Source organism: Chanodichthys erythropterus, chromosome 10, assembly GCF_024489055.1.
Source record: "Chanodichthys erythropterus isolate Z2021 chromosome 10, ASM2448905v1, whole genome shotgun sequence".
NCBI lineage: Eukaryota > Metazoa > Chordata > Actinopteri > Cypriniformes > Xenocyprididae > Chanodichthys > Chanodichthys erythropterus.
The window spans coordinates 51,711,645-51,738,807 of NC_090230.1; the positions used below are offsets into that span (position 1 = coordinate 51,711,645).

General features: G+C 41.4%; 1 protein-coding gene and 1 long non-coding RNA gene across 2 annotated transcripts in view; one reads left to right on the forward strand and one right to left on the reverse strand.

The window, feature by feature from the left end:
- Positions 1 to 1,367: 1,367 nt before the first annotated feature.
- Positions 1,368 to 5,479, forward strand: LOC137029745 (uncharacterized). The gene is made up of 7 exons (XR_010896321.1): positions 1,368 to 1,382; positions 2,052 to 2,107; positions 2,350 to 2,437; positions 2,946 to 3,010; positions 3,129 to 3,282; positions 4,361 to 4,437; positions 4,590 to 5,479. It is a non-coding gene; the product is annotated as an uncharacterized lncRNA (long non-coding RNA).
- Positions 5,480 to 7,245: 1,766 nt separating this feature from the next.
- The window catches only part of phf24 (PHD finger protein 24), a 53,897-nt gene continuing 33,979 nt past the window's right edge, over positions 7,246 to 27,163 (reverse strand). Inside the window, exons 4-9 of the mRNA XM_067399410.1 lie at positions 26,293 to 26,371; positions 25,903 to 26,105; positions 23,520 to 23,686; positions 22,420 to 22,455; positions 21,429 to 21,518; positions 7,246 to 7,342 (exon numbers count right to left, since the gene is read on the reverse strand). Coding sequence (XP_067255511.1) covers positions 7,246 to 7,342; positions 21,429 to 21,518; positions 22,420 to 22,455; positions 23,520 to 23,686; positions 25,903 to 26,105; positions 26,293 to 26,371 — 672 coding nt within the window. The remainder of the gene's footprint in view (positions 7,343 to 21,428; positions 21,519 to 22,419; positions 22,456 to 23,519; positions 23,687 to 25,902; positions 26,106 to 26,292; positions 26,372 to 27,163) is intronic.

Below are 27,163 nucleotides of genomic sequence, written 5' to 3' on the forward strand. Positions count from 1 at the left end.
AGCAATTTGTGTGCCAATCTTTCTTTCTAGGATGCTTGGCTGTTTAGGGTGCTATGAGTGCCCTCAGACTGATGAGATAGATAGATAGATAGATAGATAGATAGATAGATAGATAGATAGATAGATAGATAGATAGATAGATAGATAGATAGATAGATAGATAGATAGATAGATAGATAGATAGATAGATAGATAGATAGATAGATAGATAGATAGATAGATAGATAGATAGATAGGAGTTCTCAATAAATGACTCAGACCCACACAAGTGTAATTTTTGGAGTTAACGTCATGCATTTATTTCCAGCACTACCAGCAAAACTTGGAGTATTGCACAGTCCCTTGAAATAACTGCCTTGCACAATCCAATACAAACAATCTATAAGCAAATACAGTGGAAATGACCATATAAACCAGCGGATATGTTTCATACCCCCAAACAGTTCGATATAATGAGTGTTAACCCAGGTGCCATTTTACAGAAGTGTGCATGATTTTTACGGCTGAGAATATAAAAGGTTTTAGATATTAGAAAGTGTTTTCATCTGCACCAGATCTAACAATTTCAACATGATCATACTACAAACATAAAGGGGGAGAGGAAGGAAGGAAGATCTCTGAGTCAGTTTTGTTTAAGCAGTAAGTTCTAAACCTGATTGTGAAGATTTTAAATGAGACCTTATAATACCTTGTAATTGCTACTTTACATTCTACAATTGAATTGTCAATTTTTTAAACTTTTTTTTTTTATCAACCTAGTGAGCTTCTTTGTTATATATTGCCTACACTCTAAAAAAAAATGGTTCTTCAGCGGTTCTTCAGCGGTTCTTTGGGGTGGTTAAGGTGCTATATAGCACCGCTACCTTATAAAGAACCAGTAAAGCACCTGTATGGTTCTTCAGCGGTTCTTCAGTGGTTCTTCAGCGGTTCCTTGCTGTGGTTAAGGTGCTATATAGCACCACTGCCATACAAAGAACCTGTTAAGCCTCTGTATAGTTCTTTAAAGGTTCTCTAACTCTCTTATTCTCTTAGTTTAGTTGGGGAAAGGATTAAAAACAACATTAAATTACAGTGTATTTTCTAAACATAACCTGGTTCTCAACCTTTTTGTCCCCAAGCCCCTCTACACTGTTAGTGAATATGGGTGTAAATTGGATTGCTATAACTATTTGAGTCTGATTACTTCGTCTTTCTGCGAATTGCTCTCAATATTATAGTAGGCTACACTCAACTGCTCAAATATCTCACTTTCAGCCAAAGGATAATTTCTCTTTAAGGACCCTGTGACAGACGGTTTTTTTTTCTGACGTCATGACTCACGAGACTTTCTGGAGTTTTCTGCTCGGCCGCCATTTTCTTTCCCCTGACTCGGATGAAATAAGGTAGGTTGGAAATGTTTTAATTAATATACTCGAAAATGCAAAGGTTGAACATGTGTTTTAGCGGTTTAGAGTTAATTAGCGTTGTTTGTGAACATGAATACTAACGAAATCGTAACTAACCGAATTTTTGAATTTTCGCGGCCTGCAGTAACGTTATAAAGGTTAGCGCTAATTGAATATTTATATTCTATACAAGATGTAGCATTACTTGTTTTATTCTATAGAAATGTATTGTTGTAGTGTTTGGACAATGTAAATATGTCTCTAAATAATTTGAAAAGAAACGTCTCCTTGACCGTGTAAGCAGCGCGTGCAATTTGAAAGGATGCGGGCAGGAAGTGCGTGGGGAGCGGGAGAGACGCTCGAGTCGAGGCTGAGGGGATCCTCGCATTACAATTATTGAGTTTAGGTTTTTAAAGTAATGTTTGTCAGTTCTTTTAGTTGTCTTTTTTTCACGTTAGCTCTGATTTGTTCGACCAAAATGACGAATAAAGTGTGTGAGTAAAGACATATTTAAGGCTTAACGTTACTTCATTTGACTAGCGCGAGGTGTTTTTTTTTTAGTAGAATGAAATGGCTGAGTATTTACACTACTAATTAATTACTTGTACTGCAGCAAACAAGTTTTTTTTTTTCCATTTATAAACACTGATTCCCCTCTCCTTTTAGGATCTAAAGCTCCTCAATGTTTGACGACTAAGGACACTTTGCAATAACTTTACATGGTAAGTAATTTCTATAAAAACGGCTATAATTGTTAATAGATAATATGAATTACCAATGTTTGACATGTTTGAATAAAATCCATCTAATGTGGTCTATTGACTTGAATGTCATCCTCATTAACAAACTTTAGACTAAGAATTATCCATTCCAAAACATTCATCAACTCCCTCTTATGCCATCTCAAATGCATGCGACTTTTTTCTTGTTGTTTTGTATTAATTTTTTTTTTTTTTTTTGACAGTAGCCATTGACATTAAATTAATCACAGTTCCAGCTAAAAATCTTTACTGTTCTACTGAAGAAAAAAAGTCAACTTGGTTGGCCTGATGGTAAGTAAATTAACAGCTAGCTTTCATTTTTCGTGAAATATCCCTTTAATCAAGAATGATTAAATATATTAGGGTGTAAAGCTAATTTATTAATTGATGCATGTCTTATTTTCAGACTTATAATTATATATTATAAATTCATAATTTTAAATGAAACCAATGACTGATTCAGATGCATTTTCTTAATTGCAAATCTGTAGTATTTTAGCACTGACGAAGGCCTGTGTGCTGAAACGCATTGGAAAAATAAAGAATTGATTTTTTTTTTTTAGCTCCTTTGTATTTATTTATTTATTTATTTATTTATTTGTTTGATCCCTCAACGCCACAAGTGTTGCTGGTATTGTCCATAAATATATTAATTGCAAATTTGGCCAGTCATTAATATGAATTATTTTCTTTTTCTTGTCCTTTGCTATTGCATATCTGCAAAAATTTGATTTCCTATTACAGATTATTGTGCTTTTTTTTTTAATTAAGAAAATTAATCACAATTGCTTTATCACAGGCTGAAAACATTCACCTGAGAGAAAGTCCTGAAGACCTCATCAAGGAGTACTTTCTGAGTTGAACGTAAGAATATTCTATTTTGGTTTATTTTCAGAAAAATAAGTCTAAATTTGTGTATTTTGTAGTTATGCTAGCAAAAGGTGACCGAATTTGTTTTTTTTTTTTTATGTTTACTATTTAGGATAACCAGACAGATGATTGAGGAGCAGCTCACCATGGCGATGTTCATTATTTGGAAGGAGGGGGAGAACTTCATGAACCATCTGCTGACATTGAGGGAGTTAAAGTTTTGAATCAACTTACTTCAGTTACATCAGCTTGTGCCCTGCTTCTAGGTATGACATACATCATCAACCTGGCTTGTCCGAAACCCCTTTGATTTACTTTGTATGTATATGTTAGAGCTGCACAATTTATCGTAGAAAGGTCGCAATCTCGATTCAAACACCCACGCGATCCTACTTTATTAATGACAATGATTCGCCTGCGTCTGTTAAACCTTTGACAAAAATCCTACCGGAACATTCGGTGTTCATGCTGCCACTGATCCAGAAACAGCAGTTTTGAACCACACTAGTTATTCAAGGATTTGGTTATTTGATTTCTTTCACAAATATTAAAATTATCACATAAGTAATAAGACAAAAGTTTACAGTTAGGATATAAACACTGGACATCAGATAGTGATCAAAATAGAGAAAATCGAAACTAACATGGTGCTTCAAATAACTGTTGTATATAAATTACCTTGTTAAGCCGCTAGGTGGCAACCAGTGACATTGTCATTGAATCATTCATTCAATAGATTGGATAAGGTTAAACCCTGATTCATCCAGTAGTGAAACAAGTATTTATTAATGAGCCATTAATATATTCAAAACCATTTTTTAAAAATAATTCATTCAAATTAAACATTTTCCGGCAATTAGAGTCCAGCTATTAATATTTTGCTAGAACTAGTAAAATAAATGTTATTTTTAGTTGTCTATTTAGAATCGTGGGAGAATTGCGATCTCTATTTGAAACCAAAATATCATGATTCTCATTTCATCCAGAATCCTGCAGCTCTAGTGTGTGTCTCGTACAAATGTGAAGTTGTATGAATATCCAGTTGTGTTGTTTGAGAATTGCTTTGATTTGTGCAAGGGTAATCACCTTTAAAGGATTAGTTTACCCAAAAATGAAAATTCTGTCATTAATTACTCACCCTCATCATTGGAGGAACAGAAACCTCTCAGACTTCATCAAAAAGATCTTAATTTGTTTTGAGTTCAGAAAAAGCATACGCATAAAATACGAAGTATACTTTGGGCTTTACACACAGTAATGAATGTTTAAAAAGCAAAACAAAAAGTATTGGGTAAAAGCATCCTCCCGTGTTATGTTAACCTAATGATGTTATTTTGTTGAAAGGCCTACAGTTGGAAGCAGCTGTTCTCCTCTTGCCTGCACTGTTCAAGGTGGACCTGGGGTTGCTGTTTGACATTGAGGTGAGCCATGAACAGGTGACTACAGTGTGTGAAGCACAATCTAATCAAAGCACGAAGTACTTATTGCACATTTTGTTATAATTTAGCTTATAAGGTTTGCCTTTCAAATAAATATGTGAAGATGGTTAATGCTATTATCCCCTCTTCTCCAGGGCCATGCTCAGACCAGCCCTCCTGTCGTCCCAACACCTAAGATAGTGCCTAAAGCCTGCAGGAGGATCATCTCATGCAGTATGACCACATTTTGTTCACGTTGGATGGCCAGTTAATCACAGAGTAGAGTGAGGACATCTTGATGGCACTGGGCCTCCTCCTGTGTGTATATTTTGCGTTTGGAATCGAATCCAATCCAGTGCCCTAAAGGACTGAAAAAGACACTGACCTTTTTGAAGTATGTTGTTTTGAAATTGAAGGATGCAGTCGGACTTCCTGTCACTGTAAAATGAGTGTACAACTCAATCTGTGAGTAGACTTTTGGAGTCAATACTCTCTCTTGCTCCCTTTCTTATGGTTTAAGTTCCAGTTTCTATATTTTTTTTGAAATCCCGAAGGACAAAAAAGAAACTGCAGGACTTCAGAGCATAACTCAGTATGTAAAAACAGGACTATTGTCTTCAAAAATGTACATATTTCAAGCTTGTTGCATTATTTTGTATAAAAGGGGAGTATAATGTGAGTTTATTTGCTGCTGAAAGAAATAAATTAAAAGGTTTTGAAAGTGTAATGTATTTTGTTTTTCAGTAAGCATTTAGTACATGATTTTGAATCTTTGAAGTCATGATTTGGTAAGAAATTATTAATTATCGTTCATAAAAGTGTAATTTAGAAGCATATTGACTCATCTACAGTAGTACCTGGCATGATAACGGGCCCTGCTAGCTCAAAAAACAATATATGGCACCTCTAATTTGACAAATGTGCTAGAAAACTATAAGAATAGGTGCTATATAGCACCAGAAAAGGTTCCCCTATCATAACGAGCCAAAGAACCACTGCTGGTGCTATATGGCACCTCTTATGGTTCTATATAGCACCATACGACAAGGTGCCATATAGCACCTTTAAAGATAGGTGCTATATAGCACCAAAAAAGGTTCCGCTATGATTACGAGCCAAAGAACCATTTTTGGTGCTATATAGCACCATTTTTCTTTAGAGTGTACATAGGTAGGACAGAATCCTGAAATGAAACCTTAAAAGTGACCAATTTGAATTGCTTTTTATAGCAACTACGATGATTGAATGAAGCACACAGCATAGACTTGACTGACAACTGATTTCAACAGTCTGGTATTAGCATGTTGCTAAGCTAACTATACCAATAGGTATAAAAACTTAAATATTGGGTAAAATAGTATTTTAATTAGATCTTTAATTAAATTTCATCAGTATTTTATTATTGAAATAATCATACCTATTTTAAGGAAAAGAAGCATAATTATGCTGAGACTTGACTGATTTCAGTGGAGTTTGAAATTAGCATGTTGCTAAGCTAATGACATAATATTCTTAAAACTATGAAAATACATGTAATACACAGATATTGGGTAAAACAGTTAGATCTATAATTAGATTTTTTTTATTATTATTTGTGTTCTTGAATCATGTGATTTATGTATCTTAGAAAGTTTCATAATTATGATAAGTTTGGATGTAGCCAAACTAACAAAGAGTTATTTTAATAACTATAAATATACACGAACAAATACTGGGTAAAATAGTCCTTTTTAAATTAGATTAAAATATTTTTATAAACTTTTCCATATTGATTTGTTAATTTATGCTGCCTGTACATTTTGGAATAGATTTTGCATCAGAAACATGCCACGGTGCCTTAAAATACAGCCTAAGTCAGCAGCTCGGTTTTAGAAATGAACCAGAGAGACCTTATTTCACAATCCAATCAATTCCCCATTGTTAGACATCAAGTTCTGCCCCACTTTTCCACATTACATATCCTGTTTCACTCAGAAATACAATATGGAAGTAGAAAATTAAGAATTACTTCTCACAATTCTGACTTGCAAATGTGACTTGTCAAGTGATTGAAAACTCAGATGAGTTTCTTCTAGTATCTTAATTACAAGTAGTGTTTGTCTGTCAATAACAATTTTACATTTCCTTTGTTTTCACTTGACTCAGCTTAAGGCCCCTGGCAGTCTGGAAGCTCCTTGGCCTGCATGGTCCATGATCCATCCCTGAATGTATGTGAATAAATACAAATACAATATTTTGTATAATATATATATGTATAGTATCAATATATAGCATTTCACTTTGATTCTTGTGTGGCACTATTGTTGCCCACCATATTCACTGTATATTCATATGTTATGGTTACTGAAGTTAGATCAGCAATGATCCGACAACTGCTCACACATTGATCCCACAACTCATTCGGCTACAGCCACAATTCGAAAATGGTACAACACGTCAACATCGAAAACACTATGCAAACACTGTGTGCAGTAATTTTGCTAATGTGTGACTGTTTCTCACAGCGGTTTCTCTGATTGAAACAGTTACTCGGTCACAAAAAACAAAATCATACAAGTTCGTGAAAGCTGTATTCTGAAGTGGTTACAGATGTGCTATTGTTCAAGAGCGTTGAATTTGTCAGTGTGTCGATAGATTGTGTCATTAGAGGAAAAATCCATCGAAGGCTTGTACCGTCTTTGAGTGTGGTGGTGTACTCATTAACTTCTTCATTTGACACTTATGTAACTCTAGGTTTAGTCCTCTGTACCTCCTACTCGTGAATCTGGACCCAGGAAGCCCCTCTGGAAGTCTCAGGCTATGTGGCCAAGGTTAGAGTGGCAAACGGATGTGCATGGCTGAGCTGTTGGGCCTGGCGGCCAGGATGTAGATAGCGCTTTCCCTCACGAAGTTGTCCCAGGTAACTGGTCTGGAATACATAATGGTACAATTAGTTAACTGAGAAAGTTAAAACCACTTATAAAGGCCAAATCTTGACACCCGTGATAATTATAGACCTATTTCAAACCTTCCTTTTATGTCAAAAAGTCTAGGAAACTAAGTGTCCACCCAATTCTCCTGACAGAGACATGAAGAATTCAAATCTGAGGAGTTATACTAGTGGTTGCTATGCTGTTGCTAGGTGGTTGCTAAGCAGTTGCTACGGTGTTATGGATGGTTGCTAGGGCGTTTCTGCATGGTGCCTCAGGTGTTCTATAGGTACAGAGTTCTGATTAATTGACAGAGCACAGGAGGTTGTTTAGGAGGTTGCTTGTGTGTTCTGGGTGGTTTCTATGCAGTAGCTACGCTGTTAGGGATGATAGGGTGAATTAGGTGGTTATTAGGACAATCTGGGTGGTTTCTCTGCTGTTGATAGGCATGTGTTTAGCAGTTTCGGTAACACTTTAGATTACAGCCCGGAAAGTACTGCGTAATTACAACAAATTTACAGCGTAACTTTCAATTATAGTGTAACTATACAGTAAGTATGTTTAAGTATAGGAGAACAATATGTGAAGTACTGGGAATAAAGGGGTAACAACCAGGAAAAATAACAAATTATTCATACTTTTAATATTTTATAACTAAGGGGAACGTACGACATAACTAAGGGGTAAATATGACATTACGGGCCGTAAATTAAAGTGGAGCTTGTTACCCTCTTATTTCATGTAGTTATAGGGTAAGTATGACATTACGGGCCGTAAATTAAAGTGGAGCTTGTTACACTCTTGTTTCTTGTAGTTACAGGGTAAGTAATTAATAAAAATAAATAAATAAATAAATAAAAACACAAACAGTCATATCACTTGGAAAACTTTATTTGAAAAACAACTTATTTCAAAACAGATTTAAAGTTACAACACTTCTTATTTGTTTCTCTTGCTTGGCTTCCTCTTCCTCTTGTTCCTCTTTTTCTTTCTTTCAACTGATGAATCTTAAGAGGGAATCCCATTTGCTATTCTGTATTTAAAAAAAAATACAGAACACCCGGAAATGTGCTCACCGTTTACTCATCTTTTACCCTCATGCCATCTAAGATGTATACGACTTTCCTTCTTAAGATGAACACAAAAAGGATTTTAGGAAAAAAATTAATAATCTGGGAACGCTTTATTATGCAAGCTCACGTGTTCCTAAAAGTCGAAGCATCAAACAGCACAAACAGCAATAACTACAGTAATCCATACGACCCTAATGGATGAATCGATGTCTTCTGAAGTGAAACGATACGTATTTGTAAGAAAAATACCAAATATTTGAATATTTTTAAAACTTTCGACCAGCTGTCTTCGGCGCGTGCATGCGAGGGTTGAGAGTTCATGCGTGACGTAACTTGAAGCATGACGTAGGCATGCCGAGAAACTCACGCAGATGTTGGATGCCGTCAGTTTTTGTTTTATTATTATTTTTTTAGTAATGCTCACAACAAAATACACAGAATAACAGATAATGAGAATGAGAAACAAACAAGACAGAATAACAGAGACGGCAGTTCTCGCGCGAGTTTCACACGAATCTCCCGCGAGAACATCATGAAAGCTTCAATGTGCTTCATCGAACGCGTCGCGAAGTCGACTGTCATGCAGGTGCTGGTGACAGTTGGTCGGAAGCGAAAAGATGAATAGCCTAAACCATGAGAAAATTTCGGGGTGTACTGTATTTTCTTATAATACAGAATAGCAATGGGATTCCTTCTTAAGATTCATCAGCTGAGAAACAAGAGCAGGAGGAAGCCAAGCGAGAAACAACAACAACCAAAAAACGGACAAAACTTGTTACTTTCTGTCAGGACTTTAGAGTTTGAAATGAAAAGTTGATTTAAAAAAAAATGAATAATAAGTGTTGTAGACGTGTTTTTAATAAAATTGTTTTTTTCAAATAAAGGTTTCGGAGTCAGTGATATCAGATTGTTTGCATTTTATTAATTACTTACCCTGTAACTACATGAAATAAGAGGGTAATAAGCACCGCTTTAATTTACGGCCCGTAATGTTATATTTACCCTGTAACTACATGAAATAAGAGGGTAACAAGCACTTTAATTTACGGCCCGTAATGTCATACTTACCCCTTAGTTATATGTCATAAGTACCCCTTAGATATAAAATATTTACACTATAAATAATTTGTTATTTTCCTGGTTGTTACCCCTTTATTCCCAATACTTTACATATTGTTCCCCTATACTTACACATACTTACTCTATAGTTACACTATAATTATTGAAAGTTATGCTGTAAATTTGTTGTAATTAAGCAGTACTTTCCGGGCTGTAATCTAAAGCGTTACCGCAGTTTCTAACATGTACTTGATGGTTTCTAGCATGTTTCTATGTGGAGAGTGTCTACTAGAGAGTTCAGATTGATTGACAGGGCATTGGGTGGTTGCTTTATTGTTGCTAGGTGATTGCTAAGCAGTTGCCATGTGTTCTGTATGGTTGCAAGGACATTTCTATTAGGTGCCTAGGATGTTCTAGGTGATTACTAGGGTGTTCTGAGTGGATCTCTAGGGTATTACTAGGTGGTTTACTAGATGGTTCTGGTTGATTGACCGAAGTCCATTTAAGTAATTTCTTTGAAAGTATTATCTTTGAAACGCCTCTCACGCATGCAAGTGCAGCTCCTATGTCTTTGAATGGAGAAACGTCTCGGTTACGTATGTAACCCTCGTTCCCTGAAGGAGGGAACGGAGACGTACGTCAGTAGTGACCGACGAATTGGGATATCGCTTAGAGAGCCCTATCATCTTCGTGTAAACTAAAACAAGCCAATGGAATTGGCGTGCGATATTTGCATAATGCGCACCGCCCCGACAGGTGTATATAAATAGGAAGCAGATGCAATCGCACTCTGTTTTTCGCTGAGGAGACAACTGGTGTCCGCACTACAGCGAGGGTACAGAAACTGTGGCGACGGGACGTACGTCTCCGTTCCCTCCTTCAGGGAACGAGGGTTACATACGTAACCGAGACGTTCCCTTTCAGTCGGTCACGTTCGACGTACGTCAGTAGTGACCGACGAATTGGGATCCCAACTAAAGCGCCACAGTTACGAAACCCCTTCCAGTGCCCAGCACAAGCTCAGCCGCCCATAGCACCGGCTGGCGGTGAAGGGGCGAGCTTACACCGAGAGAGTCTACTGCTGTCTAACCACTACCCACTAAGTAAACTAGACACACTGGGGAAGCGAACCCGTAAGGGACGCTGCGGAAACCACTACCTACCCAATGGGGGAGGAGTTTACGTGGGAATACACACATGGACTGGCCCGGGGGGGCAGTACGCATATGGAGTCCCTGGGATGGCTCCACCTGGTTAGGGGGAGACTCATCTGACAGGTGACAGCAGAGCTGGCTCTGCTAAGGGAAAGACACGGACTCGGCCCGTAGGGAGTTTTAAACCGTGGAAAATACACATATGGGACCGCTCACGTAGAGGGGTCACGACATATGGGCCCCAGCCAACAGAAAGCGTCAGCGACGGATGTAGGCCTGGCATCAGACACTCCGCAATGTCCGAGCCGAAGGGGGAGGCGGAGGAACTCGACAGGGTTCGCCAAGCGGGGAATGCGACTGGAGTGAAAGTATGCACGTATCCGGCCAGTGGCGGGAATGGCATTGCAAGCCGACACTTAGAGTGGGTACAACACGTCTACCGACTAGTGGATGCGAGTACACGCGAGGATACCGGCTCTACACGTAGGCTATAAAACCTAGCGAACGTGTTAGGTGTCGCCCAGCCCGCAGCTCTACAGATATCTGTCAGCGAGGCGCCATGAGCCAGCGCCCAGGAAGAGGCCACCCCTCTGGTGGAGTGGGCTCTCAACCCGAGCGGGCAAGGCACGCCCTGGGATTCGTACGCCAAGGCGATGGCATCCACTATCCAGTGGGCCATCCTCTGCTTGGAGACAGCCTTTCCCTTCTGCTGGCCTCCGTAACAGATGAAGAGCTGATCTGAGGTCCTGAAGCTTCGCGTTCTGTCCACGTAAACGCGCAGAGCGCGGACGGGACAGAGCAAAGCTAGGGCTGGGTCTGCCTCCTCCGAGGTCAGCGCTTGCAGGTTCACTACCTGATCTCTGAAGGGAGTGGTAGGAACCTTGGGCACGTATCCAGGCCGGGGTCTCAGGATGACGTGAGAAGCACCGGGCCCGAATTCTAGGCACGTTTCGTCGACCGAAAATGCATGCAGATCCCCTACCCTCTTCAGGGAAGCCAATGCAACCAGAAGAACCGTCTTAAGAGACATTAGTTTCAGGTCGACTGATTGCAAAGGTTCGAAGGGATGACCCCGGAGAGCTGTGAGAACCAGGGTCAAATCCCAAGAGGGTACGGAGGAAGGGCGAGGAGGATTCAGTCTCCTGGCCCCCCTCAGGAATCTGACGATCAGATCGTGTTTCCCCAGGGACTTACCTTCAACTGCATGGTGATGTGCGGCAATGGCGGCAACATACACCTTGAGGGTGGAGGGAGACAGCCTTCGCTCCAACCCATCTTGCAGAAAGGAAAGCACGGATCCGACCGAACATGATCGGGGGTCCTCTCGGCGAGAGGCGCACCATTCGACGAACAGGTTCCACTTCAGCGCGTAGAGATTCCTAGTGGAAGGAGCTCTAGCGGAAGTGATGGTGTCTACGACCGCTTGCGGGAGATCACTCAGAACCTCCGCATCCCGTCCAGGGACCACATGTGGAGGTTCCACAGATCGGGACGCGGGTGCCACAGGGTGCCCCGTCTCTGAGTCAGGGGGTCCTTCCTCAGAGGAATCGGCCAGGGAGGTGCTGTCACGAGGAGAATGAGGTCTGAGAATCAGGTCCGAGTGGGCCAGTACGGAGCCACTAACAGAACCTGCTCCCCGTCCTCCCTGACCTTGCACATGAGTTGTGCGAGAAGGCTCACTGGGGGAAACGCATGTTTGCGCAGACCCGGGGGCCAGCTGTGTGCCAGGGCATCCGTGCCGAGCGTGCCGCCGGTCAGGGAATAAAACCACTGGCGGAGGGCAGTTTCCGGGGAGGCAAGCAGGACTACCTGGGCCTCGCCGAAACGCTGCCAAGTCAGCTGGACCGCCTGGGGGTGGAGCCGCCACTCGCCCGCAAGTAGATGCTGCCGTGACAGCTCGTCGGCTGCACGGTTGAGCACACCTGAGACACGAGTGGCCCGAAGGGACCTCAGATCCTTCTGACTCCACAACAAGAGATGGCGGGCGAGTTGCAACATGCGACGGAAGCGTAGACCACCTTGACGGTAGGTGTACGCAACGGCCGCAGTGCTTAGTGAGCGGACTAGAGCGTGCTTGCCTGACAACAGCTTCTTGAAGCAGACCAGCGCAAGACGAACCGCTAGCAACTCGAGGCAATTGGTATGCCAATGCAGCTGAGGCCCCGTCCAAAGACCTGTCACTGCATGCCCGTTGTACGTGGCCCCCCATCCCATGGCAGAGACATCTGTGGAGACCACAGCGTGCCTGGACACTCGTTCGAGGGGTACTCCGGCCCACAGGAACGAAGGGTCCAACCACCGGACAAGGGTGCGACGGCAGCTCGGTGTCACGGGGACACGGAGCGTGCCGCACTGCCACGCCCATCTCGGGACCCGGCCGCGGAGCCAGTGTTGAAGCGGTCTCATATGAAGCAATCCGAGCGGCGTTACCGCGGCTGCAGATGCCATTTGCCCCAGGAGCCTCTGAAAATCTTTCAGTGGAGCCGCTGTCCTGCACTTGAGCGAGCTCAGGCAGTTCAACACCGACTGGATGCGCACCTCGGTGAGACGCGCAGTCCGTGCGACCGAGTCTAGCTCGAGACCGAAACAAGAGATCCTCTACCCAGGGGCGAGTTTGCTCTTGTCCCAGTTGACCTGAAGACCCAACCGGTTGGGAGCTACAACCATGTCGGGTAGGACTTTGTACTGACATGCCCGACCCTCGAACGCAGACCAACCTAGGAAGGGTCTGTGTCGAGGCAGAATCGAGACATGAAAGTATGCGTCCTTCAGGTCTATTGCTGCAAACCAATCCTGGGGACGGTCCAGGATTGGCCGTAGCCCACCGCCCTTTTACGGTACAATGAAGTAGGGGCTGTAAAACCCCGACTTCATATCGGCTGGAGGGACCGGCTTGATTGTACCCTTCGCCAGGAGGACAGCAATCTCCACCCGGAGAACAGGAGCACTGTCCAACGACATCTGAGTGAAGTGGACAGCCCTGAAGACCGGGGGACGCCGGGCGAACTGAATCGCATAGCCGAGTCTGATAGTACGAATGAGCCAACTGGACAGGCTGGGGAGCGCTATCCACGCTTCCAGACACTGAGCCAGCGGGACCAAAGGCACCACAGACGCACCGGGGGTGGGGCAGCAAGGCAGAGAGGGACCCGACTCGGACGGCTTGAGGGCGGCCCGGAGTGGGGTCGGACTCTGCGAGGCAGCAGTGTGCACGGGAGACGGCGCACGGGACGCGGTCTGTCCAATCACACTGCCACCTGCTGGCGAATGGGGAGGGAGCTGACAGCAGCGAGGCGGAGCCTGGCACACTGGCAGACACCCCTTGTTGTGACCTGGAGTTTGAGGAAACTGCTCTTTTTGTGGCAAAGTGGGTACCGCTGGACTCCGGAGAGCCAGCGGCGGTAGATGGACAGCCGCCACAAAATCCCCCCCGGCCCTCCTCCGGGGTTGGGAGAGCAGATGGAATACTCTCCCAAAGGGCAGGAACCTTCCGCTCCAGGGCTGGGCACCACGTCCACGCCCGGCACCCTGCTGTTTGGCTGGTGTAGGCTGCTGCTTTGCCAACTTAGCAGGGGCGGAGGAAGACGCAGGCGGGCGCCCTCGGCGACGAGCGGGCTGAGGCTGAGCCACGGGCGGCTGGGTGGAGGCAGCAGCGGACCGCCGTGGCATGACATGTCTGATAGCCTCAGCCTGCTTCTGTGCAGCGGAGGACTGTTGGGCACAGCTCTCCACCGCGTCGCCGAAAAGGCCGACTGGAGACACGGGGGAATCCAGGAACCGATGTTTGTCGGTCTCCCTCATGTCTGCCAAGGTCAGCCAGAGGTGGCGTTGCTGGGCTACCAGAGTAGACATCGCCTGGCCAACAGAACACGCTGTCACCTTCGTTGCCCGGAGGGCAAGGTCAGTGGCAGCGCGCAGCTCCCCAAGCAGCTGTTGGTCAGGACCTTCCTGGGGCATCTGCGACAGCGCTTTTGCCTGATAGACCTGCAAAAGGGCCATCGCGTGCAGGGCAGAGGCAGCCTGCCCACAGGCACTGTAAGCTTTCTCAGTCAGACCGGCTGAGAATTCACAGGCCTGGGACGGGAGACGCGGCTCACCGCGCCAGCCAGCGGCCGTTGGACACAACTGCGTCGCAACAGACCGCTCGACTGGCGGGATCTTCGCGTACCCCCTGGCTAGCCCGCCGTCCAGGGAGGTGAAGGCGGACGAGGGACCAGGCCCTGTACGAGCCCCATGCGGAGCTTGCCAAGACCTGGTCACCTCATCGTGTACTTCCGGGAAGAAAGGCATTGGGGCGGGACGCTGGATTTGACCAGCGCGACCCCCGCCAAGTACCAATCGTCCAACCGAGATGGGCCGGGACAGGGTGGAGGGTTCCACTCAAGCCCGACGCACAAGGCGGCCCGGGAGAGCACAGCCGTGAGCTCGGGATCCGACTCGGGCAACGCTACCGTCCCGGGCGGCAGCGCGTCCGAATCCTCCCCCGAGGACTCAGGCTCACCTTCCGATGCAGCGATCGACATCCGATCCGCCGCCAGCACACCAAAGGTAACGGCTGGACAGTCCGTAGAGGGCCCAGCGGAAACCAACGGTGGCACGATGGGTTGCGGTGCTGATGAGGCGGCAGGGGCCCGAGGAGCGTTTCCGCTCGGCGGGGAAGCCCTGACCGTAATCCTCCGGTCACCCTTCCTATACAGCGCCGTACCGTCATTCCGGTTCCCGGGGCCGGAAAACGGTCGTACGCGGCATAGGAGAGGGGACCCCCGCTTCCTGAGACTTCAGGAAGGAGAGTCTCGACCTCAGCATCGCGATAGTCATGTTCCCGCAATGGGAACATGAACCATCCACAAAAACTGCTTCAGCGTGCAGAATGCCCAAACACGAGATGCAACGATTGTGCCCATCAGCAGGAACCAGGGAACGACCGCACCCATTAACGCACAGACGAAATGACATACTGTCAGGGTTCGTCTGTAAAGCTCTTTTAGAAGGGGAAGTCAACTCACTCGTGTTGAAGCACCCAGGGAGCGACGCGATGTGTCAGGTACACCACTCCCTGACACACCGAGGAACCGGCCCAAATCGCTACACACGCACACACTCTTTGTGTTGCTGTGAAAACAGCAGTTTTCGAGCTTATAGCTCAGCTCCTCGGAGACTCGCGACCTCGCTGAACGTGCCCTTTCACCAGCACTGAAAGCTCGCTGTAAATCCTCTTCTGAGGCAATGTTTTAGAATAAAACAAACGAAGAAAGGAGTCTTCTAAAACAGGACACCAGTGAATGGCTCCGAAGCGAAAGACAGAGTGCGATTGCATCTGCTTCCTATTTATATACACCTGTCGGGGGCGGTGCGCATTATGCAAATATCGCACGCCAATTCCATTGGCTTGTTTTAGTTTACACGAAGATGATAGGGCTCTCTAAGCAATATCCCAATTCGTCGGTCACTACTGACGTACGTCGAACGTGACCGACTGAAAGGGAACATCAAATTCTCCAAAGATGTTTGCCAAGCTTTCAATTAAATTTCATATATGAAATCACAAATTAAATCTGACAACAGCTGTCTCATAAATTTTGTTTCTAAACGCTCGAATCATGACAAAAAAACTATTTTTGGTCAGGCTAATGTGTATGCACAGTCCTAGTGCGCATCTGCACGCGTCTGATTGTTTCAATAGGAACCAGAGCTTCTAACAGCCACTGCAGTGACGCAATGAATGGCTCTTATTTAGAAAACTATTTTGCCATATTGCACATTGCACTTTCTCCCGAGTGACGCATCTTGTGTTATTCTATAGAGTGGTGCAGGTATGACATCACTTTGTAGGCCAAAACGCAAATGGGATTTTGGTTAAATGGCTGAAATAAGGTCTCAAGACACTTTCATGTTTTATTCTACTACATAAAATACATCAGTATTACCCCACTCATGATTTTTTAAGCTGTTATGTGTCTTGAAAAAGGTGGTTGCTAACAAGTGGCTAAATAGGACTACAGAGGCTGTTGGCAATATTAAACGTCATCACAACAAACAGATGAGCTCAATTCTCATTATGCCTCATTATGCTCATAAATGTGCTATCATAATCAAGTCTAACTCAAACGTTCTGGGAAAATGTTTTTAGATAAAAACTGAAAGAGTTGTTGGAAGCCTTAGTGATGGTGACGTTGAAGTCGAGCGACTGCGATGAAGTTCGTTTTAGCCTACCTTTAGCTTCTTACTTCTGGCAACTGCATTTATGCTTCAAATTTCATAAAAGTTGTCATTCTGTCAAAATTATCTTGATGGACAAAACGTGTAAGTATCATAAACCTTTGTTGATCACAGAGCTTGTTTTTTGCGCTAATCAAAAAGCCTATGGAAAAATCCTATTGGGATTTTGTCGAGGGAACCAGTGTGATGCTAACTGCCGGTTGGCCTACAAAGTGACGTCATACCTGAACTCTATTCACCTTATTCCACCCTGCCCACTTTTAATACTTTGCTCTTCCGCATTTTGTCATTTAAACTGATACAGCACATCCGGTAGCTAGTTCAGTAGTTAGATGATTGTTTATAGCTAGCTATAACTTTATCAAAATGACAAATAACATTAATGCCGTAAATGTTTTAAATTGGGAGCATGGAGAAAACTTAATACGACATGCAGATGGTCTCATATTGTCCCATTAATTGTCATTGTTAACGTAGGTAGACATATGAAGAAGTGGCCAGAGGTAACCAATGGGGACCTTCAGGAGTTGACTTTGTGATTTGTGTTTTAGAAAATGTAAAATTTAATATAGGTTTTATAAAATCAGTTGTAAGAGTGTTATCACAAAGCTAGAGACACCTTTTACTGGCCTTCATGTAAAGGTAATATTTCACCATTTCATTTTCATATGTAATAAACCAAGAGGTAATTAATTTGCAAACTTGACATGATTTAAATCAGAAGACTTAATTCCTTTAAGTTTTGAGAGGAATCTACAGAGCTCATTGTAAAGATGTTTTAAAAAAAACTTCACAACAGATAACATTTGGTCACATTGTAAAGGTTTATAGAAATAACTATTTACAGATAGATAACATCTGGTCACACTGTAAAAGTTTACAAAAATAATTTACAGATGGGTAACATCTGGTCACATTGTAAAGGTTAATAAAAATAACTACATACACTATTTACACTGATTAGTTAAAGCAAAACAATAACACAGACAGACATGGAACCCACCTACAAATCAACACTTATTCATCCTCTACGTCAGAAATTATGTTGCTTAGAAAGTTACACAGGGTAAAAAATTCTCAAAATTGTATCAATTTTAGGGGTGAGATTAATTGGAACTGTTGTAAGAAAGGATTTTGAAGTTTTTCAGTTGGCATGTGGCCCGCTCAATGTGGACACATACATTGGCGATGTGCCTGGTGTTGGTGGTTTCTTCGGAGAGTTGCATGCCTCTCTTGGTGAATGCTGGAATGACAAGTTTCACTTTCCTTTCATAGAGGAGATCGGCAATGGTGAAACTTCTGTTTGCCATTACTTTTTCTCCTGGACGATGGTATTACAGGAACCCTGAATTGACGGGTTATGAATTTATCACAACACCAGGTTTTGAAACACCAAACCTTTCAGCAAGATCACCCTGCAGGAAATTAAGACGCAGCTTCATCAGAGTCATCAGGAGCTGATGGTGTATGTATTGGTAAGGTGCTCACATCTGAATGAAATGCCTCCAATGTCAACCCTGTTTGCTGACAAAGGTGGTCGTTTCTCAGCAGAGTTATGTACAATGGCGCCGGTTCAACGCATTGTGTTCTCATATCAGATGTAGGCGGCTTCAGGTTGAGTTGTGATTTTTCTTAGTTTTGTTCAGAGACAGATGGATCCTCCTATTGTGTTTCTGCATCACAGTTCAGGGCATGTGGATGTGATCATCTTCACAGTTGATCACTGCATCACTGAAAAATATAACCATAAACATATTTTTACATTTGTACTTTAAATACGTCATGAGAATTAATATATGATGGCCCATACTTTAACAGAAAAATCTCTAACTCTAGTGTTAATACATAGGTCAATATCAAGATCTGAATGAGAGATTTAGCTAGCTGGCCTGCTATCATCTGCAATCTCTGTAACTTACAGGAATAATGTAAGCTACTGTTAGACTATAATGTACCATAAAGGCCCGTACACATCGGGACGAATATCACACGCTTTTTCGAGACGTTTTTTGTGTTCACACCCAAGCGATTTTCACCGGTGATGCGCCGAGTGAAAGTGCAAATTCACTCCCTGACAGTATGTGGCGCTTGTGCTTAACGATAGTACAAATAAACATATTATATTAATAAAGTTAAAGAAGATAAAAAAATGCATATAAAATGGCATATTATATATATATATATATATATATGTATATATATATATATATATATATATATATATATATATATATATATATATATATATATATATATATATATATATATATATATATATATATATATATATATATATATATATATATATATATATATATATATATATATAGTGCAAGTGAACGGTAGTGTAAATAAACATATTTATGAAACAGACATTCTCAACTATATTTCTTGAATGTAAAAGGGGGGAAAAAAGTAAAAATACAGAAATACAGGTGGCAGAGCACCCATAGTGTGCGTCTCATTCAGCTCTGTACTTCACTAGTCAGGGCACTGATCAGGGAGTCGGCCACATTAATTTACATGGTATACTGATACACGACCTAGGAAGCTAGGGAGCTGTTTGAGACGCATGGATAGTTTGTAGGGGTCTTCCTCGTCTACTTACTTTCTCTTCGTCGTCTTGTGTGCTCGGCAAGACCGTTTTGTGCTTGAGCGCCACCAAGTCGTGTTTTACTGTAACTTCAGCAGCTCCAGGTACGTGAACAAAAGCGCCAATCTAATTGGTCGGCCAGTTTTTAACGCGGCGCGTCAAACAAAAAAAACGAACCCGAGGCGTTTTTTAAAAAATTACGCTTTTACGCCTCGCGTTTTTCGCGTCGGTGTGCACATTCACATTGGCGCCCGTTGTTTAGTCACGAGGCGTTAAACGTCGGCGAAAATCGTGCGCGATATTCGTCCCTGTGTGAACAGGCCTTAATACTATCATAAATATGTACCATTGTATTATTGTAAATATTAAATATTATAGGTGGCAATGGTAATAATGCAAGATTCATTATATTTTGTTAACTGCTCGTTACTTAACTCACATTCTTAGAACTTACTTCACAAATGTAACGTTAGACTAACAAGCACATGGCTAGCTAAGTTGGCTTACCTGAATCTGACAACCTGTTGAGCATCCGGCGTTACTTCTTTACCACAACATCGTAGCTGAACCAATTCTCGGGGTAAGGGTGTTCGTCAGTCAGCTTCCCGTCCATGAAATGGTGCGAACACATATAAGGGCGCTTGGGTGGGCACTTCAAGTTTAGCGCCTTCAGCCATTGCCTCAAGTGCTCCTTGTCTTAAGGTTGTGGGTGTAAATTGTAAAGTGCACTGCAACACTCCGACCGCTTCACATTGTGTTCATAACGTCGTTGGTCCAATTGTTCTCTCTTCTTAATCCCTTCTTGGCAGCCCCTAACTTAGCATATAATACTTATACATATTTGCTTTCTGTTATCATCTACCGTTACAGCTATAGGATTACCGCTAGCGACTAGCTAAGGTCCCTCTCAGCCGGAAGTAAGATGACAAAACGAACGCAATGGCGTCACCCTTGTTGTCAGGTGAATAGTCTTTCGATAGACAGGGCATCGCTAAGCATCCGCTAGGGTTCTGGATGGTTGCTAGGGCATTTCTACACAGAAGTGAGTTCCACGTGGCTGCTAGAGCATTGATAGAGGGAAATAAGAGTTCTAGTTGATTGATTTAGCACCTCCAGGTGGTTGCTAGTGTGTTCTGGCTGGTTTCTTTGCTGCTTCTAGGTGGTTGCTACATAGTTGTTGGAATGTTCTGGATGGTTGTTAGGGCATTTCCAGGTGGTGCCTGAGTGTTCTAGGTGTTGAGTGTTCTGGGTGGTTTCTATGCTGTTGCTAGTCAGTTGCTATGTTGTTGCTTGGAAATTGTTAAGCAGTTCATAGGGTGTTCTTGGTTGTTGCTAGGGCATTTCTAAATTGTTGCTAGAGGTTGCTTAGGATGTTCTTGGTGGTTACGAGGGTGTTCTGAGTGGTTCTCTAGGACATTGCTAGGTGGTTACTAGATTGCACATAGGGCATCACTAAACAGTTGCTAGGGTGTTCTGGATGGTTGCTAGTGCATTTCTACACAGTGCAGTGTGTTCCAGGCGGTTGCTAAGAGCAGTGATCAGGGGTTACTAAAGAGTTCTGGTTGATTGCCTTAGCATTTCCAGGTGGTTGCTAGGGTGTTCTAGCCTGTTTCTATGCTGTTGCTAGGTGGTTGCTGAGCAGTTGGTAGGGTGTTCTGGATGGAGTGTTTCCAGGTGGTGCCTGGGTGTTCTAGGTGGTTGCCATAGTGTTCTGGGTGGTTTCTATGCTGTCGCTAGGGAGTTGCTATGTTGTTGCTAGGCAGTTGCTAAGCAGTTGATATGGTGTTCTGGGTTGTTGCTAGGGTGTTTTTAAGTGGTTGTTTGGCAGTACTTAGGATGTACCTACATGGCTCAGATCCCTCTTTTATTGTAAGTTAATGACTTGGGATGGGATTTGATTATTATGGGAGCATATTTTGCAGTGTATTTTGGGTGTTAGTCCATCTACATTGTAAGCGAACACACACACACACACACACACACCAACCTGTTGTCATTCTCCATGGCTTTATCTCTGCTTCTCTCGCTGCTGGAACTGGCAGGACTGCTCTCAGATATTGGACCAACATGGCTGATACTGCAGATGAAGAAAGCAAGCTGAAACACACGCTGTTTCATTCAGTCTCTCCCACACAGACACACACACTACTGGACATCTCACAGCAGGCAGCACTTCTACCGTCTCAGGGTTTTCACACTCTAATTTGTTGTTCTCACAACACCTCAGAGCCCAGGAAGACGATATACCCTACCACCAGCAAGACAAAACTAGTCCACTCATGTGCAGAAACATGCATTCAGGACTTGAATTGGAATTTAAAATGCATTCTCAATTCAATTCTGAATGGCCCACAACCCTTGTATATACAGTGGTCTCACAAACTGTAGACCTTGCATGCCATTCAGTACACTGAAATGATCTGAAAAACTTAATTGACTTAAATTTATTGAAACAAGAAATTCTGGTAATTAAGTTCAATAACGTGTGAAGCAAAACTGAGTGCAACCATGACCAGAGCCTTGAACAGCGACCCAAACATCTCCTGCAGAACTGGGACCGCTCAGAGTCGATATTGTCTGCTTTGATCTCAAGCCCTCAGTTGATTTTAATGAGTGAAAATTAGGATGCAAGCTTAGTCATGCCATGAATGAGCCAAACATACACACAAACACCCACAACCCATGCACCCGCACACTCAGGCGCTCATTTAACCTGCTGTTCCCCTTAAAACTGATGAAAAATCCTTAAGGGGAACAAAAGCCCCTCTTTTGATCTTGATAATGGGAGGACAAGATCTCATTTAATACAGCCATTACAGTCAGAAAATACCTAGTTTAGCTTTGATATTTTTAGCCAATGATTCCTTGGCCTCCATTAAGGAATATTTAGTAACTGAGGTGATAATGATTATAATGATGGTGATGGCAGGGAACATAAGATGTTTCCAGGGGAGGCCCATGCAGATCAAGTGACTTACCCCATACTGAACAAAGGGGAACACAATCCCATGAGTCTGCAGGGCAAATGGACATTCAGCAGTGGAGAAAAGGATGGGATGATTGATGAAAAAAAAAAAAAGTATGGAGGATGATGTCAAAACAGACCGTCCAAATACTGAATTCACAGATATGTTGATAAGTCAATAAGTCAATCAAAATTCATGTTTAGAAAAGTTTCAACCTTGTCTCAGATGTTTCTCATAAAATTAATTAGGAGAAATAAAACTAGGCACAAATGAGACAATTGTTGACATACATCACCACTTAAAATGAAATTATATAATTATAAATTTAATTCAATAAACAGAATTATACATATATAAACTTAATGAAATGTTATAATTAAAAATTAAAAAAGAAAAATTTGGTTTAACCTCTCCATTTAACCTCACTGCTGTCTAGGAGAAAGATTCTAAAGACATTAAAGACATTGTTAAATTTCTTTCTGGGGGATGGTGCTTGAGGAATGAAGGATTCAGAAGGACAAATGATCCATTTGAGGTACCTGGCTCCATTTTCCCCCACAATTCGCTGCAAAAAATACATCATTCTGACTTTTGGGCTCTCAGAGCAAGGTTTGAATTATGATATAACTGGCAAAGTGTGCTCTGTCAAAGTTAGTCCTTGATTTTAGCCTGTCATTGAAAAACTTTTTCCTTTCCACAGATGACTTCCACCACCGGTTATATCATCCAATTTACGTTATGCATTAATCCCAAAGTCAGAACTGTCAGCAAATGCACTGCTTAAATGATTCATATTCCCTTGGTAGAGTTCCTGAATGCAAAGTTAGCCAGTAATTCATGAGAAGAGATGGGGGATACATGCTAATAAAGTGAGAGCAGTTAGCATTGGCTAGCAGCTCGTGGAGGCATTGGCAGCTTGACATTGCTATAAAAACTGCCAAGCTTCAACTGATTTGTTGCTCCCAGAGGCCAGGCAAATTGGAAGAGTCCCTGAAATTATTTTTGAAGTGTTTGTCTCATTGTTGATTATGTAAGTGGCTGTGATTGAGAGCCGTTCAGAAATGTCCCGCTAACTGTGATTAGCCTCAATGACTCTCATATAATTGGCTCACCTGACATTGCAGGACTGTGATTCTTTGTTAATCTTGTGGAACCAGGAGGTTTGGGCTCTTTTAGCTTCTCCAGCAGTAATGATCCCATCTTTGTCCTGGTCTACACTCTGAAATATGGCCCGTGCCCGATCCCTCTCCTTCGCTGTGAGGATTCTCACCAACGAATTCTGGATTGAAAAGAAAAACAGAATAATTTCCATAAAGCTTTTGGTTGATTGCTTGATGTTTGTTATAATTTATTATAATTTGCACATTAAAAATGCTTATAAAACACATACACTTGTAAATTCTGATTGGTTGAGCCATGTTTAAATCTGTTTATTCTTATAAACTCACACCTCGCACGTTAAGTTGCTACATTGTTTGGTAAACGTAAACACAATTAGCCAGTTAGGATAATGAGCTATATTACTCACAAAGGATTAAATGTTTCTTGAGCATCAAATCAGCATATTAGAATGACTTCTGAAGGATCATGTGACTCTGAAGACTGGAGTAATGATGCTGAAAATTCAGCTTTACCAACACAAGAATAAAATATAATAAATAAATATATATTTAAATAGAATTATATAAATATATATATTTGAATAGAAAACAGTTATTTTAAATTGTGATAATATTTCACAATATTACTGCTTTTACTGTATTTTTGATCAAATAAAGGCTGCCCACTGCTGTGATTGGCTAACATCTTTCCATTTGAAATGGAAAAAAAGCTAAGTGTTACTCTCTTGAAAACTTTTAGCACATTTTTACTATTACAGCTCTCAAGGTTAACTAATTGTGAAAAGTATTAATTATAGCATTACACAAATCTATGGCATTATATTTAGATCATGGCATGAAAGTTTGCAGCGATGAACAGCCTATCACAGACATGTTGTTGAGCTGACGAATGCTTTCATTATAACTAACAGTGCAAACTTGATGTAACTAAGAGATTCGATGAATAAAACAGGAGTTTTGGAGTGTGTCCAGAGCTCACCGTCACTGATAAACTTGCGCTGTTTGATTGACATCTCTAGCTATTGTAAAGGGAGCATTCATTGATCGCTTTCTATATATAATTTAATCACCATTTAAATAACAGATTATTTTCATCCTACTAAGAGAAACAATGTGAAGTTGACCGTTTAGTCACTGGCTTGATTTACTGACACAGACAAAGGATATGCTGTACATGAATCATTACATATCAGATCAAGCATTAGAACGAACACAGTTACTTACATGTTGTTGCATTACTGTCGAGTCCATATTGTAAAATTTTGTTTGCAAAGCCTGCACCAAAATTTACCAAAGAATCCACAGTAAAATGTACCGAATGCAAATAAATAAAGCTCAACTGAGACATTCACATTGGTGAAAATAATTAACTATACTCCTAGCATTAGGATCCTTTAAAAGGTAATGTTATTTTTAGTCCTGTATCGCTCTTCTCTCTCTATTTTTATCTTCATCTATCTATGATTGATAGGCACATTCCAGGATCAGTTGTTCGCTGGGCCTGGTGTCACTAAAAGTTTTTATTGGACTAACAAACTAAAAGATTTCAGTTCTGAAACTCGCAAGATATTCTTATAGTACGATGACCTCTTACATATCAAAAGCTCAAGGAAAACTTGATTTCTCAATTCATGACCCCTGAACAAACGTGTAATTGATGCACAGTTAGTTGTGTAATGTGTGCAAAAAAATTAGACAAAAGTCAGTCTTTAAATGTGTTGTTTTGTTAGCCTATTTTAACCCATTAGATACGGCGCTGCTGCGTTGTTCATTCAAAACTTTGGAGAAATGAAGAACCTCAATGTGAAGATGATCTTGGTTAGGTCAAAACCCTAAACAAGCGGTTCACACAGAACACATTTTCTGAACTGTTTTTACATTGTTTTTTTATGTAAACGTGATAGATGGACATCTTTGACTGTTGATTTATGTCTTGCACAATAAAAAAACACATGTTTAGAAACCCATGTAAAGTTAAAAGAAGTTCAACTTTTAAAAACATGTCTCGAGACTTTGTGGGGTTTTTTTTCCATTCCACTGAATCTCATGTTTTTAAGTACTCTGTCATTGGAGCTTCGATCGGCTCTTCGTATTAAACTATGGATAAATACATGATGCTGTTTTGTTTATGCAATTTACTAAATTATATTTGATACACAGCATAAACATTATGCACTTTTTTATAGACAGTCATGATAATTCATTGCTTTGAATAAACAATTTAATGCGGTGCATTGATATTTTGCTCAGTGCACCCTCTTGTGGCCTCAGAAGACAAGCCAAAAGCTTTTTTCCCCTAAATGAAATCATGCCTTTTAAATTTAAATATAATTAGAATATTATTTAGTTTTCCCAGTCATTTTGACAGCCCTACCTCAGTCCGGAACTTCTGCAGCACTGAAAGTGACTCGTGGTAGAGGAAGTCAGACCACTCAATCTGACCCTTCTTCTCTGGATCCAGAGCAGCAAACTGGGCCAGAACTTCCTCTTCCTCCTCATCAGTCAAGTCTCTTTCAAAGAGCTGCTTGGTCACAAAGTGCCTGTACTGCAGGAGTTCATCTGACACCAGGCACGACTCTGAGCAGAAAGTAGGTGAGAGGGAAGTTACAGCATCATCAATCAATGGAAACAGTTCAGGCCTAATTACAGTACTGATGTAATAAATTAGTAAACTTTTAATTAGCTTCCATTTTACTCCACAAAGTCATGTATTTAAAGCACGACTTTAACAAATAAGCTGTTGAAATGAGACTGAGAGAAACACCTGGAATGATCTTGCACTGCTTGAAGGTTTCCATCAGACTGTACATCTCTTCTTCAGTAAGCAGCAGGTTCACATTATCCTGAGGGATGAAGAGGAAGAGTCCTTCAGTTCACTTTAAAGAGAATATTACATTACACTGCTTCCTTTCTTGTGGACTTATTGTTGAAACAACTGTTTCAATACTAGTAATAAAACAATAAGAATATATCAGTGTACATCCACTGCTAAAATGTAAGATATTTAGAAATGATTTTAGCATGCTCATGATGATGATGATGCATAATCCAATATAGTAATAATAATAAGTTGAATAAATGAAAACATTTGCTAAATTAGTGATTGCACAAAATTGAAAATTATGAAAAGGTAAGATGTGACAAGAAGCCCTCTGACTATTCCAGCTGACATCCCAATGGTTTAACTTTAACTTTTCACATCAAGATAATAAATTTTTTTTCAATAACATCTTTACCCTACAAATATAAATTAATCATTGTCCACAAATCACCCATTAACAAACATTTAATTTTCAACACAAAATAAAATCACAGCAATAAATTAAATGACAAAACATAATTTGATGAAATTAAATAAATTTCACAAATGTTGATGTTGAGTTAAAGTACAGTTCATTTGACAGCTGATTAAAATTTTCAATCTACACTCACAATATCGGGGTTATTAGTTAACTAAATCCAAAACCATAAAAAAAAAAAAAAACATTTTCAATATTTGAAATATATTAACTGAAATAAAATGAAAAAAATATATATTTTATTTCAGCTATAAATCAACATTTCTCGTTTAGTTTAACCTGATGTACTAAAATAACCAAAATTGAAATAAAAATGAATAAAAACTGTATAGACAT